The sequence below is a fragment of the Chanodichthys erythropterus genome, chromosome 13, assembly GCF_024489055.1.
Source record: "Chanodichthys erythropterus isolate Z2021 chromosome 13, ASM2448905v1, whole genome shotgun sequence".
NCBI classification, from domain to species: Eukaryota; Metazoa; Chordata; class Actinopteri; order Cypriniformes; family Xenocyprididae; genus Chanodichthys; species Chanodichthys erythropterus.
The window spans coordinates 48,325,342-48,346,387 of record NC_090233.1 but is presented as its reverse complement, the minus strand read 5'-3'; the positions used below and the strand labels follow the sequence as shown (position 1 = coordinate 48,346,387).

The 21,046-nt window shown below is 34.9% G+C and overlaps 1 protein-coding gene across 1 annotated transcript in view; it reads right to left on the bottom strand.

Moving 5' to 3' along the window:
- The window catches only part of pdlim5a (PDZ and LIM domain 5a), a 61,023-nt gene that overhangs the window by 35,109 nt on the left and 4,868 nt on the right, over nt 1–21,046 (bottom strand). Inside the window, exon 3 of the mRNA XM_067406257.1 lies at nt 10,580–10,731. Coding sequence (XP_067262358.1) covers nt 10,580–10,731 — 152 coding nt within the window. The remainder of the gene's footprint in view (nt 1–10,579; nt 10,732–21,046) is intronic.

Sequence of the window (21,046 nt, the reverse complement as noted above, 5' to 3'; positions counted from 1 at the left end):
GTGTTCTGGATGGTTGCTAGGAGGTTTTTTACTGGTCCGTCATCAAGTCTCTTGTGATGTTCTGGGGCCGTATTCACAAAACATTTTATCTTACCACTAAGAGTTCTCCTAAATAGCAGTAAAAGTTCTTAGCTAAGAGTTTTCTCTTAAAACCTATTCACAAAGCTGCTGAGACCAACTTTTACTAAGGAATCAACTGAAGTCTTAAGCTAAGAGTAAGGGCGGGGTTGACCTCGTTGCTATGGAGTATACACACAGTGATTGGCTGATGGGGAGGAGTCAGTGATTTAATCATAGAAATATTGTAAAATGAAGTGTCATATTCCCATATTAAAATAAAGGTTTTAAAATACAAATGTTGCACTATTCAAATAAATATGTTTTAATAAAAATGTATATATTCCAAAATATACATATATTACTCTATTCAATCATTTGTAAGTGTGAACTCATGAAAACCATTGCCCCAGGTAATCAGACAATATTTATTTATTTGTTAAAGATTTATTTTTGGCGTCTCATCATAGATTCAAATCTATAAATCAAAATATATTGCATTTATAAAGAAAAGGTTGAGCACCCAAGGCTCTATCGCTATTGCCTCAATGGTGTTCACTGTTCAGTGTTTTTCGGTGGATTAGGACTGTTTGTGATTTGGTCTTAGTGACTTAGGAGTCCTCTTGACTACTCCTAACATTTCACAGATTTAGGAGCTAGTTTTAGTGCTAAAATGCTTTGTGAAATTCTCTTAGAGCAAAAATTTAGGACTCCTAAAATTAGGACTGACACGCCCATTATTTTTAAGAGTTTCTCCTAAATCTGCAAGTTAGGAGCTACTTTTAGCCTTAAGATGTTTTGTGAATACGGCCCCTGGTCTCTAGATATGGAACAGGTTTCTCCTTCAATGCAAGTCTGCGAGATTTTTTTTTTAACTACTTGATCATCCACTAAGAGAATATAATTTGTCTGATCACTTACATTTCCATACATTCATGTTTGTAGCCCAAACAGTGCAAGACAGTGTACGGTGACATCATCACAACAGCAGAGGTCTCACACTGTCTCAGAGCATCTGTTTTATGTCTCATTTAGATCTCACAACCTGAGGCCACAGTCTGACACATGACTCACTGATTTTCCTTCATTAATAACTAAAACACTTGCCAACTCCAATTTCCTATTCTGCTACAGTGTGTGAAAGTGACTGCTTGAGAAAGACTTATTAAAAACAGGAACAAAACATCACAAATGAGATCTCTATTGTCTCAACTGATTCTCCTAAACAACAATGAAATTAAACAGGGAGAAAAGAGAGTCCTGCTTCTCAGACAAGGTCATATGTTTACATATTCAAATGAACTGCAATTGCAAATGCAATATTACCTCCAGTTACTGAACCTTTTCATTTTTGCTCAGTTTGGTATTTTTTCCAACTTGAGCTTCATATTCTCACTATATCATACTATATGAGCCAAAAGCCTGATGTATCAAATATGATACAAAAAAAATTAAATAAAATATTTAGTCTAAAGTTTCATTAAAATATTCAATTAAAAAAAAAAAAAAAAAAAAAAAAAAATTCTGTCTATACAGGCTTCACAGTCTTAAAGTACTCAAGAATCCAATACAGTGATCTTAAGAACGTATAACTTTCTCCAAAGAAACGTTCTCCACATTGCTCAACTCAAGAACCATATGCACTGAAAAATGGGCCAATGGCAGTGTGTTCAGGGAACCATGTGGTGACACTAGGAGTGCAGAAATTACTCACATCAGTTTTAAAGGGACAGTTAATCCAAAAATAAATATTGTGTCATCATGTACTCTTTTTTCAACCTTTTTGTCACTTGGAAAAGAGCAACATGGGCATTATATATAATGCTAAACATCTTCTGTTGAGTTCCCAGAAGAAAATCATACAGGTTTGGAATGACAGGAGGGTAAATAAATTATGACAGAATATTAATTTTTAATCCTTTAAGATGCAATGTTGAAATCAGAAATTAATATATCAGTATTCAATCAAGAAGACATGAAAGGGGGTAATTATTATATTCTTTTCAAGTACGAAACCATGAAATATTACAAAATTTCTATGTTGGTGGAAATTTCATTATGCTTTTAAATCCCTTCCAAATGCTGATTTTTATCCTGCTGTATCTCGCTAATGGAAAATGGGATTTTATCCAGCTGTGATATCCTGTGAACGCCAACACACACATTCAGGGATGTGCTCAGTGCAGGACAGTGTGTGTTTTTGTTCAAGCTGCAGCTTACACTTAGAGTTGAGAGCTCAGAATACACTCACAGAGAGTTTACAGATAAAAGTGCAGGGGGTTACAGAGTAATTTAATGCTTTGAGAGCTGTCATGAAGGAAAAAAACATGCCATGCAAATCATATATGAGGCTTGTTCACGTGAGGGCAAACTGACCATCGAATACACTCCAGAAACAGAGAAGAAAAGCAGGTTTTGCAACAACTAAGGCCCTGTTTACACTTGGTATTAAGATACGTTTTGGCCGATCAGATCGCAAGTGGACGACGCTAAATAAAGATGTAAAAGAGGTCTAAAACTTTAAGTATGACCACTCTTGTGCTGTTTGGTCGAATGCGTCCAAACAGCACAAAACACCGCCTACTCTCCACCTACTGACCTAATGCATAAATATTATGGGAAGTGCGTTAGCCAGACGAGATTTAAACTTTGTCAGCTGAAGACCCAAGTTTGGTTTGAAGATGAAAAACATATCAAGCACAATGTTCTCTCACCATTCCTGATTTCTAACACACACAGCGTTCGGCGTGGTCTTGCGGCTGTCAAGGAGAAATGAAAGCTGCTGCTCTCCGTTTGTTTATCTATCGTCTCCTTTCACGTTCATAAATTCGTAAATTGTCTCATTCCGTTTCATATTGTTTAAGCATTTAGCTAATGAAATATCAGTCAGAATAGATTAAACAGAAAAAAAACATCTGTGTCCAAATGTCCAAACTGTTTTTCTTTGAGAATTATGCTTCAGACATTCGGGACACAGTAGAGTGATAACAGTCTACATTTTAGATCTGCAAGAATCAAAATTAAGTTAATTTGGGGAGAAAGTTGACATTTTCCAGGATCTTGATAAATATTAATAATAATAATGGTGATAATAATGATAAATTGTAGACATCTTTAATTGGTCGTATATGAATCTGGGAAAGTCACATCAAAATTTAAATAAATAATGCAAATAAGTTACAGATGTTAAAGAAAAAAGTAAGTAAAAAAAAAAAAAAGACAGTAATGACAGCAAACCAAAATAAGCTCTTATTCTTCTCTCTCTGTGGATATGAACCCATGTCAGGGTTTGTTATGGTCCTGAGGTTGCTCAAAACTGGATTGGGATGGAGTTTAGATGGTTTAATTAAATCAAGCTAAACTGTTCCTCCAATCGGTCAGCAAAACACCTCCCACAAACCCCTGTAATCAAGTAACCTGCATTCAACCCTGCAGTAAATGGTTGTATCTGATGCTATGTTTGACGTATTCTGTGCCTAAGAAATTGTGTGGTCAGTTTAATCTGAGCTCTGATTAGGATCTGGCACTCATGTGTGTGTTTAAGCATTCAGAACTAGTGAGGATCATTTGTGTGTTTGGATGTGGCTAAACAAAATGTCAATCCTGAACTGTAACTCAAGAACAGACAGATGCATAAACAACACGCATACAATCAAGGACACACAAAAATGGAATAAAAAATTACAGGTTTTCATGAAGCTGACAAGATTTGTTGTTTAGCTTAGTTTACGTGATTCAAGCTGTTGAGAGAGGGCTTTCAAGGGCAAAAAAAAAAAACAAGACTGAGATTTCACAATTATTTTTCGCCAAATTGCCTTTGTTATTTCAGTGTATATAAACTAATTTTAGTTCATTAATGTCGAAACAGAAGCCTGCAGTGCCTCAGAACGGCCAATATAAACATCCTCCAAACACAACAAACGTCAACGAGGAAAGTCAGTCCACTTGTTGGCCATCTTGATTACGAGTCCAGCAAGTACACCTCCTGTCTACTTGAATAGGGAAAGACTGAAACCTCAAAAACTGAATGTAAAAATTAAGTTTCAAAAACATCAAACCAGTCAAATCAACAACAGCATCAAATATTAAGCTTGCACTGTCTATAATAAATTAAATTACAATTAGTTCTCCCTTTTTATTTACTAAAGGCCCATCTCTTCTCCTATACTGTCTCTAATGTCATGTAGTGCACACATTACACCAGAGCTCATTTAAAGGTGCCCTAGAACTTTTTTTAAAAAGATGTAATATAAGTCTTAGGTGTCCCCTGAATGTGTCTGTGAAGTTTCAGCTCAAAATACCCCATAGATTTTTTTTAATTCATTTTTTTTAACTGCCTATTTTTGCGCGCTCTCCGCCCCCTCCCGAGCTCTCGACTCTATCATTGCATAAACAAAGTTCACACAGCTAATATAACCCTCCAAATGGATCTTTACAAAGTGTTCGTCATGCATGCTGCATGCATACATCGGATTATGTGAGTATTGTATTTATTTGGATGTTTACATTTGATTCTGAATGAATTTGAGGCTTTGCTCTGTGGCTAACTGGCTAACACTACACTGATGGAGAGATTTATAAAGAATGAAGTTGTGTTTATGAATTATACAGACTGCAAGTGTTTAATAATAAAAATAGCGACGGCTCTTGTCTCCTTGAATACAGTAAGACATGATGGTAACTTTAACCACATTTAACAGTACATTAGCAACATGCTAACGAAACATTTAAAAAGACAGTTTACAAATATCACTAAAAATATCATGATATCATGGATCATGTCAGTTATTATTGCTCCATCTGCCATTTTTACCTAGTCTGATTATTCAGCAGTGCACATCCAGACGTTCTGCCCTTGTGTAATGCCTCAATCATGGGCTGGCATATGCAAATATTGGGGGCGTACACCCTGACTGTTACGTAAAAAGTCGGTGTTATGTTGAGATTCGCCTGTTTTCCGGAGGACTTTTAAACAAATGAGATTTATATAAGAAGGAGGAAACAATGGAGTTTGAAACTCACTGTTTGTCTTTTCCATGTACTGAACTCTTGTTATTCAACTATGCCAATATAAATTCAATTTTTAATTCTAGGGGACCTTTAAGGGCATCTCGGGAACTGCACTCCAATGGTTCCAGTCTTACCTCTCAGGTAGGTCCTTCAGGGTGTCGTGGAGGGGCGAGATATCTAAGTCGCAACATCTAGCTACTGGGGTGCCTCAGGGCTCAGTGCTTGGACCACTTCTACATCTACATGTCACACCTCTCCTCATAAAATTGCACCAGTTGCCAAGTACCTCTCACATCAAATTCAAGGCACTGATGTTTGCCTGCAGAACAACCACTGGCTTGACACCCCTATACCTGAACTCATTACTTCAGACCTACATGCCATCCAGAAGCTTGCGTTCTGCAAGTGAATGTCACCTTGTGGTCCCATCACAAAGAGGTACAAAATCACTTTCACAGACCTGAACTGTTCCCTGCTGGTGGAATAACCTGCCTAACTAAACCCGAGCTGCTGAGTCTTTAGCCATTTCTAAGAAGCTGCTGAAGACGCATATTTTTCAGCAACACTTGACCCTTTAATACTTACACTCACTATTCTATATCTATTAAGAATAAAAAAAAAAAAACCCTTGCTACATGTTGGACTGACTGGGACTGGTCACAGCACTTGCATATTGTTACCCTATTGTTAGTAGCTTTGGATAAAAGCATCTGCTAAATGACTAAATGTGAAATGTAATATGCATATTATGGAAAATGTATTTCTTATTTATACACTATAAAAAAATCTGTAAAATGAAAGTATCCTTAAAACAAGATAACAATTTAAGCTTAAAAGAAAATATTTGTAATGGTGAAAGAAAAAATAAACTTGTTTTTCTTTTAAATTAAGCTGCAAAATCAGTTTAAACAATTATGATGTTTAATTTTATGGGTCAGAAACCTTGTATATGGACTTGATATGTGTGAGATCATCTGATGGTAAGTGAGATAAACAACAGCAGTGACACTGGCTCTCTCACAAGCGAACACAAACCAAAAGAAATCAATAAAATAATTCACTGCATGTGTTTTTAATTAACATGGAGCCTCTCGTTCTCTCAGTGTAATCTACTGTCATCCATGAGAATCAACAGAAAGCCTGTAAAACTCCAAATCTCTCCACCATAACTGCAGCTAAAGCCGAGTTTGGCATCTCCACATAACGCTCCAATAAAACTCAAGTGTCCTCCATTAGCACTAAAAAGACACACACATGAACACACAAAATGTACAAATGTCTGGTTTTTGATTGTCTTGCTCAAAAATGTTTAATTCTCTAGTTTCCGATTTACACAAAAGCAATTTAATGAATAAAATCACTCATTACCTGCAGGCTGCTGTAATTACAAATAACTGATAAAATATATTTAAGAGGTAAGAGGTAAAACTAAACCCTAACCGCAACATAACCTCCTGGTAACCCAGACTAAAGTGTGCAGCAAACAGGAAAGATATTAATCAATTCATGCAATGCCCACTGAACATTGCAATTTATGTTGCTTCCAAAAAATTATATTGTCAGAAAGAATACACAACTGTTGCTGAATGGCTGTCAATGGAGCAAGATGCCTTGTGCTGCAGAGGCCATTCTGCCAAAACTTTGTATTAGACCAATGTAAACACTTCTATCTATATAAGCTACATTTTGTGCATAACTTTATGTTATGGTGCGTATGTGCGTATGTGCGGTAAAAATGAACAATGCGCACCAGAAAATATGGAGGGGAGCGCTTTAAAGTACAAACATTTTTGAGGACCGGTTCACAGACACACGTTTCCTTACTGGAGTAGGATTTTTCTCCGTCTCTGGTAAGATAGCAATCATGATGATAAGTGTGTTCTTTAATTATTAGGTGTGCAACGGATCGCAGTTAATCCGTGATCTGTACGGATAAGGTCCAACGGTTCGACACGCATGTGATTCGCAGATTAACTGTTAAATTTAACCATCATAGAGTGAAAGTTTATCTTTCGGACGTGTTTTGTCTCGCCAATTAACACATTCAAACGATTTTAAAAGCAGAAGAAGAGGCGAAAATCGGGTCTCGCGCACAGCCTCACACCCCTGAAACACACAGAGAGAGAGAGAGACAGTCAGACAGCGCTCGAACACCAAATTAATTCCTCTTTCGCGTTTACTTATGCTTGAACGGACACATACACACAAAATTATGTCAAAATACCGGTCTCTGCAAGTATTCTCTGGGTTATGTCATAAGTGAACAGTTGAGAAAGAAATCAGATGTGTGTCAGTTATTCGGTCCGTGCTTTCCTTCTTAAAGTGACAGCAGCCTAATATTCTTACTGTTGTCTGAGTCATGAATGTTAGTAAAAGAAGAGAAGAAGAAAATAGTGAGGAGAGCAGTCAGGAGGAAAGTGATGAGGACAGCTTTTAGGATAAGTGTGTTGCTTAAAGTGTGAGTACCAAACAACATCTCCAGGTGCTCCCTTGAGAACCAGACCAAAAAAGTTATGTGCACCCCTGTTTATAGCAGCTACCTGAATGATAACACTTCTGATTTCTGATTTGGACATTTAATGGAAACTCTATTGCCAGCTTGTTTAATGAGGTTTGGTATTTCCTGAAACATACTCAATGCAAGTACAGATGCAAAATTCCTAACCAGTGTATTGCAAGTCTGCAGCCTCATTGAGCATACTACACATCTAGTTGACTAATAAATCTGGCATTGCAAATTATGAATATTGTTGGTTCTTTGACAAATTGTTTTTGCTCCTCTTTTGTAGTGGATAAATGTGCCTGCGAATTGCATAAATGTCAATGTACTGTAATTGGGCAATGTCGGTCCATTAAAGCAGATATGTTAACATTCAGGTAGCTGCTATAAACATGTATAAGATCCAAACTGCTCAGCAAGATCCTTCTCAAATTAAAACAGTTGACCAGAAAGCAAAAACTGACTAGAAGACAGTTGAGGCTAATGTACAATATAGCTCCCCTATAGGCTACACTGAGAATGCAACACTAAATGCATTGACACATTTCAGAAAGCCACAATGGTAGTTAGAAGCGTTTCACATACTTGAATAGAGCTGTGTGTACAGCTGATAAACCATGATGATCTGCATATCATACTTCATTAAGTATGCACACACACACATTCTGCTGGTTTCAGATGGTGCTGATGCTGGTACAGTTCTATTTATATTAAGACCCAGTCAAAACCAAGAGAAGGTGATCACTTTACCATCACTATATATCAAAACAACACACTACATTTGAACAATTGTCTGATGTATTTAGTGTATCAATTTTAAAATGATTATAATGTGGAATACACAGTTTTAACTAATAAACCTTTTTTAACAAACCAATAAACCTAATGCACATTTGTCAGTCATACATAAATGAAACGGGTAAGATTTCTGCACTTATTATTTGCATCTTTTTGCTTTTATATGATATGCTTGTATGCTTTTTTTATGTGAGGACCTATTATGCTTTTTTTACATACAATATCTGCAAAGTTACCGTCACTCCAGCGGGACAATATTTCTCATTTAAATAATTCCCCGCCCAAGACATATGCAATAAACAGAGCATTACTGACAGAATGGAAAGAGGAGCTGCAACAATGTCAAATATGGGAAAAATAATGTTTTTCTGAACATTCAAGCATGACAAGCTATTCTAGCAGACCCCAAAAACAAAATCAAGACTTTGAAAAAGGCATAATATGGCTTCTTTAAATAATCATATTTTCAAAATCCATTTATTCAAATAGTTTATAATCAGCAAAAAATCAGTTCATTGTAAAAACAACTGAATTTATTCAGTAAAAAGTAAAATGGTTAAAATATGGCTATCTGTGGAACAAGTAAAATTCAGTTAGTTAAAATGTATGAAATTGAAACAAATTGCATTTATTGATATATTGATCTAAACATGGTTATTGTGCTTTTGAAAGACATTCAGTTTATTAGTACCACTATAAAAATCTTATTTGTTTCTTACCAGTTTCATTTATGTATGACTGCCAAATATGCATCACATTAAGTTTATTAGTTTGTTTATGTTAAATCTGTGTAATCCAAATGGATGGAAATTTTATAAGCATTTAGGCCTGTATCAGATGTTTTCCCATATTTATTGTGTCTAACACAACTCATTTATCTGTCCATCATTGCCAGTCTCTCTCTGTGTTTTCACTTCCACTAGACCAGTCTATGAGCATTTTTCTGTCACCACTGGACACACTGAGTCTGGCCGTCAGCATGTGTGTGTGCGATTCCCAAGGCTTGACAGTGAGACAGAATTTTCCGTTAGTGGACCAAACAGGAAAACAGGAAGCTGGCACACACATGCAAACAAAACACACTTATTCTGGTCCCAAAACAGAGTCAAAAGTTTGGACAATTGTACTCAACTAGTTCTCTGCATTTACTACAGTTTGTGAGTGCAACGTGACAACACTGGGTCTGCGATATGAGTTAGCATTTGGTTCCAACCCGACACAGCTCAAAACACTGTTATGATGCAAGTCTGATTGTTTTAGCTTTCATAAGGTCTTAGCCTTCAATTATTTATCAAGTCATGACAAATAAAAGAAAACCAAAGCATTGTATATATATAAGATTTTCAGTAACATTTAAAATGTTATTTTGTTCCTCACACAAAGCTATCATATGTCTTGGAATATTATAGGGACCACATTTATGTTTTGTTTTGTTTTTTTTGTCATGTTTGTAGCTTGACAAGCTCATTTTAAAAATAGTATTTAAAAAAAGGTGCAACAGAAAGAATTATTCCAAAATAAACATTCCGAACAGTAGAATGCTCTATTGTTGTCACATGATCTCATGAAATAATAAATAAATACATTTATAAATAAACAAATAAATTAATTCATAAATATTCAAAACAGTAGAATGCTCTGAGTGGAATTCAGATAAAAAAAAATTAAAAATAAAATAAATTAAAATAATAAAATATTGATTATATAAGATACATATTAAATAAACATAAATTATTAAATCAAAAATAAATAAATAAACTCAGTATAAAAATGTCAAATAAAGAATGAAGAAAGAAATTTAGAAAACTGAACAGTTCATTTTGCTTGCAATTCTGAGACACTACAGGCTCTGTTTCAACATTGATGAACTAAATTAGTTTATATACACTGAAATAACAAAGAAGGCACTTTGGGGGAAAAGAATTGTGAAATCTTGTGTTTTTGCCCTTGCTCTGATAATGGAAGTTCAAGTCAGGCACATTGCAATTTGGGATACATTATTCCATGCATTGTTATGTACTGCACATTTTGGCAATATATTTGCATTATATAATTTGAATACTGTGCACATATACTGAGTTAATATGTATGTGAATGTATGTTATTTTGAACATGTCTAGTATTCAAATTTATAAAAAGTCTATTTCCTATATCTTTGTGTCCAAAAAGTATTTGTCATTTCCAGTTACCAAAGCAGTGCATGCATATTCTTACTTTTGCAAAGCGAGGTTGAGTTTATCTGTGCTGGCTTTAATCTTATTCTGAGCCTCAAGGTGGTTCATGCCATCAGTGCTGATGCCATCGATGGACAGGACCAGATCTCCCACAGCGACTCCTGCTTTAGCAGCCTTTCCTCCATCAGAGAGCTGAAAAGACACACAGCTAATGGTAAAAATAACATAGTGACACATAGAGAAGCCAGACTTCTGACTACATCGTTGTTATGCATGCCGTAGTCCAGACAAACAGACTGCGATTGCCTTCTGTGCTGATAGTAAAACTATACACATCACCTTCAAATTCTGTTGCTATCTGACTGTCATTATCTGCATCATGCACACTGATTGATTTGGGCTTGCTCTTTCAAATGCACAACTGATCAAAAGTTTCTAAACATTAAGAATTTGTTAATGTTCTTGAAAAAAGTCTCACCAAGGTTGCATTTATTTGGTTAAAAATACAGTAAAACAGATATTTTTAAAGTTTAATTAATGTTACTTTGACTTAGAATCTAAAGTTGTACTTATAGTAAGGCAACTCTGCATTCAATATTTTTGGGTTGGCAAGATTTTTTTTTATTTTTTTGAAATAAGTCTCTTATGCAGTAAAACAACTTAAAATGCTTGTTTGTCTATTTGAATATATTTCAAAATGTAATTTATTCCTGCGATCAAAGCTGAATTTTCAGCATCATTACTCCAGTCTTCAGAGTCACATGATCCTTCAGAAATCATTCTAATATGATGATTTGCTGCTCAAGATACTTTTCTTATTATTAATGTTAGAAACAGTTATGCAGCATAATATTTCTGAGGAAATGGTGACATATTTTTTCAGGATTCTTTGATGGATAGACAGTTCAAAAGAACAGCATTTATTTGAAATAGATGAAACAGACATTATAAAACATCTTTACTGTCACTTTTGATCCATTAAATGCATTCTTGCTGAATAAAGATTCATTTCTTTAAAAAAATTCTCAAACCAAACTTTTGAACGGTAGTGTGTACATATCAGAATTCAAATAAAAGTGACTAAAACAGACATAGGCTGCACTTTTGAACTTGGGTAAAGTTTCACTGTGAAAGCTTTAGGAAACAAAAAGAAAGAATTAGACAGTAAAAGAAGCCACGTAGAGATTTACTTCAAAGACGGCTGAGCTTTCAACAGTAAACAACTCAGCTCTGAAACGGGACAAAAGTTCATATTTAGTGCAACAAATCCAGTTCAAGTGGTACGTAAATCACAACGGACGTCCCTGTGAACCTGAGGCCGGTGCGGTCGGGCCAATTCAAACAGAATTAAAGAAAAGACAACTCTGAAACCTCAGCCTGATGCACAAGTCAAGCATGACATTACAGCAGTGTTGCAAACTCGTGCGACCGTAAACCACAGTCCGCTTTCAATCTCAAACCACTCAAATGCTCTCCAATTATCACATGACCACCTCTTTAATAAGATTATCTTATATAAACAGAAACCCTGCAGATGGCAGACATATGCTTTCATGTGTGCTCAGCTGCCTTTTATACGAGACACTGTAAATGTTCTCTCATTCATCATTGTTTTGCCACAGTCCTGCATGAAAGCGTCGCTCTTTCTAGTGCACATCTTTGAAATGCACTCGAGAAAAACATTTATGTGGTGAAAAGACAAGAACCTGGTCGAAAACATGTGTTATAAGAATGCAGCATTGCTGGTTTGAGGCCGCAATAACACAAAAGCCTGCCGCGTTCTTTGATTCCTGTCATAACTTCTGTTTCCACTGGAGAGAGTAAACAGAAATAAAACACAAGGAGCATCTGAGAGCAATTACAGCACAACAGCACCCAAAAAATGGCTAAAGACAACACGGATGCCGTTATTCACGAAACCACAATCTCGGATAAATAAAGCGAAAGCCAGTTTGGAGGTGGAAACAAATAATTAACTCGCAAACACATGTTTTTAGGGTTGTTTTTTAGCCATCGTGTGTGGTTGTAAAAGCTTCTTGGGTTTTCTCATTAATGCACTTGAGAACATGTGGCGTGTTAGTCTTTGATTTAGTTCAGTTACAGAACAGATGTATGCTGTGCCCTCGAGGACAACAGCGGACACTGTGCACACACACACCCACAATAAACACATCTGAAAAGTGTACGGAAGAAATTTCAAAGGATAGGAAATGGGACCAATATGAGATCTGATGGAAGATAAAGGAGCAAGTGTGTGTGAAAGTGTGTACAAATGTAAGTATGTTTAGTGAATGGGGTCAGGTCGGTTTCCATGGTTTTGACTCGTCTGTAGGGCAGGGAGGAAAACTGTTTTGAGTCTAACTGCAGATTTAAAGAGAAAATAATGAATGAAAATTCATGCATTTATCCACTGACCTGCAGAATTTCAAAACAGGCAGTTGCAGAAATAAAAGTTATCAAATAAATGTCACAATATGAGCAAGAGTGTCGGCTCCCTCAAAACAATGAGAAATGAGAACTCTGCTCTTAATTGTTGTTTAAATGAAATTGCAATAAATTATTAACATTTCATTTTTGGCTTGAAGTGAACAACTATGACATTACCATTCAAAAGTTTAGGGTTTGTAAGATTTTAGTCTCTTTTGTTCACTAAGGCTGTATTTATTACATCAAAAATACAGTACTGTATAGAATTGAAAAATTATTACAATTTAAAATTACTCTTTTCTATTGTAATATATATTACAATGTAATTTATTTCTGTGATCAAAGCTGAATTTTCAGCATCATTACTCCAGTCTTCAGTGTCACATGATCCTTCAGAAATCATTCTAATATGATGATTTGCTGCTCAAGACACATTATTATTATCAATGTTGAAAACAGTTATGCTGCTTCATATTTTTGTGAAAACCGTGACGTTTTTTTCAGGGTTCTTTGATAAATAGAAAGTTCGAAAGAACAGCATTTTTTTGGAAAATAAATCTTTTGTAACATTATAATGCTTGCAATTTTGTTTTTTAACCCCTAGAGGGCCAAAAGTTATAGTGTACCTTTAAAAAAAAATTGTACTGACCCCAAACTTTTAAGTGGGAGCGCTCATGCATGTGACAAGAACCAATGGTATGAAATTTGACAGCTAATTTCAGCTGTCATTTCAGCTAATAGCCACTGAAACTCACAGCGCAGTCATACAGTCCTCATTACATTTGGAATATTTCACATAGGTCACATGAAGGCCCTTTTTGACCATTTTCAGAGCATGGTCACTGTATGCTTCCACTGCATGGAAAAAAGCTACAAAAAAGTCATACAGGTTTGGAACAACATGTTACTCAGAAAGCCTGTAAGCAAACAAGCATTTTGGTGAGTATCATATGTTTTCGCTGGGCCTGAATCTGGTGTTAAATATTTTTACGACTTGTTTACTCATGTGGTGTGACAGTGGTTCAGTAAGTCAAGATGCCACACCAGTAATTAGAGGGCTGCTGGTTTCAGTGATGGTTACTGCACAAGAGCCAAATGTTTTCTTCAGTGTAAGTGGATTCAAAGACATTTTCTCAAGAGACAATCGACACTTAAAGGATTAGTTCACTTCGGAATTCAGAAAAGAAATTAAGGTTTTTGAGGAAAACGTTCCAGGATTTTTCTCCATACACGTTCTGCCCTTGTTTAATGCCTCAATCATGGGCTGGCATATGCAAATATGGGGGGCGTACACCCCGAATGTTACGTAACAGTCGGTGTTATGTTGAGATTCGCCTGTTCTTCGGAGGTTGTTTTAACAAATGAGATTTATATAAGAAGGAGGAAACAATGGAGTTTGAGACTCACTGTATGTCATTTACATGTACTGAACTCTTGTTATTCAACTATGCCAATATAAATTCAATTTTTAATTCTAGAGCACCTTTAAATGCAGCTTCAAAGAGCTCTACACGATCCCAGATGAGAAATAAGGGTCTTACAGCGAAACGATCAGTCATTTTCTAAAAAAAATACAATTATATACATTTTAACCACAAAGGAATTTTTATTTAATAAAAACAAAGAAAATATTTGAAAAGTTGAAATAAAGTGCCTAACAAGTATTTATAATAAAGTATTTTTGGGTTGGCAATAGATTTGCTCCACTCTGATTGGTTGCTGCCAACTGTCCGTTGCCCTAATTAGTTGCCCCGTGTCTCACCAGGTTGCCCGTTGACGGCAACATTGCTCAAAATGTTGCCCTATGTATCATCGCGCCCTAGTCAAATGCCCTATACAAAAAAAGGTAAAACAACAATGTCAGACGATTTTGAAGTTGGAGGAGAAAATGAGATGGAGTTTTTCGCCCTACCGTAGTACTTCCGCCTAAGTCACGCGTGACCTTTCCAACATGATTACGTAATGTGTGGCGTATCGCAGAGCAGTGTAAGATGAGCATTTGTGGATAAAAAGTATATAAATTTGTATTTTTTTTAGAAAATGACTGATGGTTTCACTAGATAAGACCCTTATTCCTCATCTGGGATCATGTAGAGCTCTTTGAAACTGCACTGAAACTCACATTTGGACCTTCCACCCATTGAACCCCAGTGAACTCCACTACATGGAGAAAAATCCTGGAATGTTTTCCTCAAAAACCTTAATTTCTTTTCGACTGAAGACAGAAAGATTTAAACATCTTGGATGACATGGGGATGAGCAAATTATCATGAAATTTTAATTTTGAAGTGAACTAATTCTTTAATGCCAAACTATCCTTGTAAAGAAGAAAGCATAGTTCTGTGTATATGTAATATACACAGTTCCCAGTGAGAACGCTCAGATCTTCCACCCAGATGATATTAAATGTTCCAAAATCCCGACTTAAATCCAAAGGTGACAGAGCTTTCTCAGTTCATGGTCCTAAGCTCTGGAATTCCCTATACCTGTGTCTATTAGACTTTCCCCTACTCTTTCTACATTCAAATCTTCTCTCAAAACATACTTTTCTTCTCAGGCATATGTGTAATTTGATGTTAATTTTTTAGTCTTAAATGTTGTTTTATATTGCATGATGTTCCTGTCTTAATTTTATTACTTTTGTTTGGTTTCTTTTGATATTTTATTATTAGTGTTTAAATTGTTTTGTATGAGGTTGTTTTGTTTGGTATATTGTGCAGCACTTTGGTCAGCATTTATGCTGTTTTAAAGGGCTATATAAATAAACTTGACCTTGACCTTGATGTAATAGCATACGCATGGAACCAGTGTTAATTTTCGTCAACGAAATCTTTATGACTATGACTAAAACTAAATCAGAATTTGCCGTCAAACTGCATGGAACACAAAGGAGATGTTTAGTACATCTTCAATACAACAAAAGCATGCCGGTATCAGGATGCTAAGCACCAAAAAGGAATACTTTTATTTAGAATAAAAGTATTATAAAAGATGTTTTCTTTATGAATGTATTCAATTTCCCCATCACACAATTCCACATATAAACATGAAATATAACAGGTGGTGATTTTACACAGCGTAACCATGTTGTCATACCGCATACAGATGGTCTGCCACTCCAGCATCAGTGGTTTTACTGTTTCTGAAGGTGTTGCACGGCTGCTAGGTGAACAGTGAACAGAAGGTCTATTCAACTTCATAAATGTCCCTCAGAGACTCACTGCCCCATGCAGTTAAACTAGATGCGTTCATTAACTTTAATCTAAACACACATAAACTAGCTGTGAATACTCTTAAATGCCTTGTGTGTCTGAGGTATAGCGTGAGTGCTGTCGCAATCAATACTACGAGCAGAACGCAGTCTGTATATAGAGACCGGCCAAAACTGCCAAGAAACGTCATTGCTGTGAAAATGTGTGCAGTAATATTCAGATGAAGTGTCTGAGACAGATACCATTTGCTTCATCACGTTATACTGAACAGATCTACGCAAATAATTAAGCCATGTGTTTGAAAAGTCAGACAGAGAGGCATTTCATTCGCATTCAGTTCTGGGTTGTAATGAATGGTTGTGTTTGTTTCTGGCACTGAAACAATATAAAAATTGGGTGATTATTCAATTAAGGGCACTTTTCTGTCCCCTAGGAAGTTTTTAAGAAAAAAATAAACACTAAATCACTTACTCTAGTTTTAATGGAAATTCTTGTAAAAAAAAAAATTATATATATATATATATATATACACAGTAGTCAACATTTGAAGTGGATCAAAACCTTTCATCAAAGTTGTCCTAAAACCTTTTTCTTTGGACAAATTTGATCAACTTTGATGTTTTTTGATTCTGATTAAAAAATGTAATATAGTTTTTTTTTTCCAAGAAATTAACACTTTTATTCAGTAAGGATGCATTAAATCAATCAAAAGATTGAGAGTAAAGACATTTATAATGTTAACTTTCTATTTCAAAATGCTGTTATTTTGAACTTTATTAACAATATTAAGCACCACAACTGTTTTCAGCATTGATAATAATAAGAAATGTTTCTGAGCATCAAATCATCATATTATTAGAATGATTTCTGAAGGATCATGTGACACTGAAGCCTGGAGTAATAATGCTGAAAATTCAGCTTTGACATTACAGGAATAAATTACATTTTAAAACATATATTCAAATATAAAACAGCAATTTTAATTGTAATAATATTTTAGTTTTAATATTACAAATGCATTTAAAATTCTTACTGACCACAAACTTTTTAATGGTTTTGATCACAGAATGACCAATCAGAATCAAGTAATCCAAAGCGCAGCGTAATCAAATAGCATAAATGGCTGAATGAATGGTTGAGTTTGTTTCCAGCCCGTCTCGCGTTCACATGTGGAATCTTACAGCTGGTTTCAAGCAGATTTATTGGTGAGACTAGAAGCTCAATCTGCTAACTTGTTCAGGAGAAGCGGTACAGCTTGTACTTAATGGCCACGTCATTAATAATTCAGCAAAATGATTTCTGACATCATATCAGGTTTCATGGAAAGTAAAGACATTTTCAATAAACTGTAATGTTTTCCCATAAGGGCCATTTAAAAGGATACAAAAGATACATGTTCTTTACTGTGTGTATGTTTCTACGGACTTGACTAATGTGTGAATAAAGTGATAATGTGACTACAGTGTTTCTATAATACAGAACAGACCTGCTGCCAAAATACACCTACATGGCTACATATCACCTGGAAAAAGAAAAATAATGAAACAAATAGAAAGAGAGAGTTGCAGAATCAGAAAAGTAAATCACACTTAAAGGGGAACTATAATGCCCTTTTCACAAGATGTAATATGAGTCTCTGGTGAAGTTTCAGCTCAAAATACCCCACAGATTCAATTCAATTCACATTTATTTTTGTATAGCACTTTTCACGATACATATCATTTCAAAGCAGCTTTACACAGAATGCATGTCAACATTACAATTTAAAGAATGCAGTTAGCAAATAATGTAAGAATTCAGATCATTTATTATAGCTTGTCAAATTTGCCCCTATTTGGATGGGAGCAAAAACACGTCGTCTTTGTGTGTGTCCCATTAAATGCAAATGAGCTGCTGCTGCCGGCCCCCTGAGAAATGTTTACTTAATGCATAGCAATTTAACTAAACCCTTTAGATTTTAGTCGACAAAATCTACTGTAGATTTAGTTGACTAAAATGTTATGATATTTAGTCGACTAAAACTAGACTAAAACTAAAACAATTTCCGATGACTAAAATATGACTAAAACTAAATGGCATTTTAGTCAAAATGACTGAAACTAAATCAAAATTTGCTGTCAAAATGAACACTGCTCTGGTGGTACCATGGCACAATGTTAGTGTCAGATGGTACAGAAGTACAGAAAGAAAGAAAAAGAGAGAAACTGACATTGACACAGAACACACACCCAGCTGTGATCTTGTGTACTGACACTAACCAGCATGTAACGGCAGCTCCAAACCACAGTCTTATAAAGCCTAGTTTAGACCAGATCCCTGTATTAAATCCCACCATAAACCAGAACTTAGAATATTAAATCTCTGTAAAGCTGGCTGGGGTACAGCGAGGTCCAAACCAACCCAATTTCTCTGTCAAACTTCCCACTGCTTTTCACACAACACTAAAATCCCACTCCCACAACCTCAGACCTGTCCGCATCCAAACCCAACACACTCCCCCCAAACGTTTATTTACAGTCTAAACCTGTCACAGAGCCCGTCCTGTCTGAAATCAGCAGACAAGCAAAAACACTTGAAGAAATACTGCAGCTGCAATCTACAAGTTCTCGCCAGAAGAGCAGCTTAATCCTCACTGAAACACTCGACTGCCTGCGGAGAACCTCTGAGAGAGCAGCTTATTTTATCATCGCATGAACTGGAACATTCTCATTTTATCTTATCATCGACGAAAAGTTTATCACCCACACATATACACTCCTCTGGAGATGATGTCATGAGAACTGGAAGGAAAAACTTGAAGCAGCAGGTCTGTTTTAAGTAGTTAAACTACAGTCAACACAGCTACACCAGTGGCTGACAGAAATGACTAAATGGCTTCATTCTGATTGGTCAATCTTGGCATTCTGCTGTCAAATGTAATTGCATAATTATTGCTAAACTGTGTAATATTAGAGCTGTGCTGGTTGTATATATCTAGTGTCAGTCCTCGCTTTCTTTATTCTCCCTTGAAACAATTATTTAAACTCAATACTTCCCCTCCATTATTTATTTAGTAAGTAGTCACATATTACAGTTTTTTACAGACGCTAGGACACATTTCTCAATACTTAGGTCACTTTTGCAAAACTCTTCACACAGTGGGCTAAACTGAGGATCAGTTATCATTGCTTTGGCACAAAATTAATTCAATGACTACATCTCTCAAATTTCATGAATTCTTTTCTCACTCAGACACAACAACTGTCAAAACTCTTTGTACGTACAGGTCAATTTGAACATGCTTACATACTGTTTTCAAAACTGTTAAACTTATGTTCAAAACAATAACATAATACAATACTGAATAAGACAGCAATTTGCAACATTTCTACAGTAATATTGTAATGAAATATATGCTGAATCTAAAAAATCAAATACTATCAAAGCAATTAGATGACACTGAACACCTACACAAGCATTCACTTTTCAATTTCATTATCATCCATTCAAAGAGGAAAACTTCGGAATAATTTTGTACTGTTATGTAATCAAGGTTCATGTAACAAACTGCAGTGAATTATAAACAATAGACAGTGTTATTCTTGTTTTGTTAAGAAATTTTACAAAAGAAAACATTGTATAATGATACCTGATGTTAGTGTTTTTAGGTTAGTATTTTATGACTGACAACGTGTGTTTGCTGGGTGAAAACCTTTGCTCTGGAAGAATGAGTTGATTTGAGACATGAATGAAGTGTTTTGGAAGATTTAGTGCATTTTGAATGTGAAATTAACTGCTGTGCCAAGATGAAAGTTAGTTAGGAGAACTGTGTGAAGAGTTTTGAAAAAGTGGCCTAAGTATTGAGAAATGTGTCCTAACGATTGTAAAAAAAACTGTAAAAGGGATAATGGGAACCTGATCACCTTGATGGGATTCATTTTGATAATGACTGCTAGCCATACATTATTACTTTTTATTAATCCAAGCAAAACATATAATAATATTATATTATATTATATTATATTATATTATATTATATTATATTATATATAATGTATATATATATATATATATATATATATATATATATATATATATATATATATATATATATATATATATATATATATATATATAAACATTATACACAAATTATGTATATATAAAATTATATATTAGGGTTACTGCATCAAACTAACTTTTCATGAAATATGATTAAGAAATAAACAATAATAAAAATTAGTAAAATAAAAATTTTAATATTTATTTCACTAAACAAAATACAAGACACAAAATGCTGCAGAGAGATTTCAGGGAACACTATTGAGTGATGATCCAAATAAATAAAGAACATTTTTTTACCAGTTCATTGAAATATGATAAACGAAACTTCTGAATTCTATTTGCGAAATAGTATGGAAGCTTGTTTCTGCCACTAAATAAAAGGGGGAAAAAAGGTAATTGTGACTTTTTGTCTCACAATTCTGATTATTTTTCTCACAATCGCAAGTTTATCTCACCATTGCGAGATAATTGTGAAAAAAAGTTTTCTTAGAATTGTGTAATATAAACTCCAATATAAACTCACAATTGCAAGTTATAAAGTCAAAATTGTAAGTTATAAAGACAGAATTGTGAGTTATGAAGTCAGAATTGCATGATATAAAGTCACAATTGTGAGGTATAAAGACAGAATTGTGAGTTATAAAGATAATTTTAAGTTATAAAGTCAGAATTGTGAGTTATAAAGATAATTTTAAGTTATAAAGTCAGAATTGTGAGTTATAAAATCGGAATTATAAGTCAAAGTCAGAATTGCATGATATAAAGTCAAAATTGCATGATATAAACTCACAAATGTGAGTTATAAAGACAGAATTGTGAGTTAT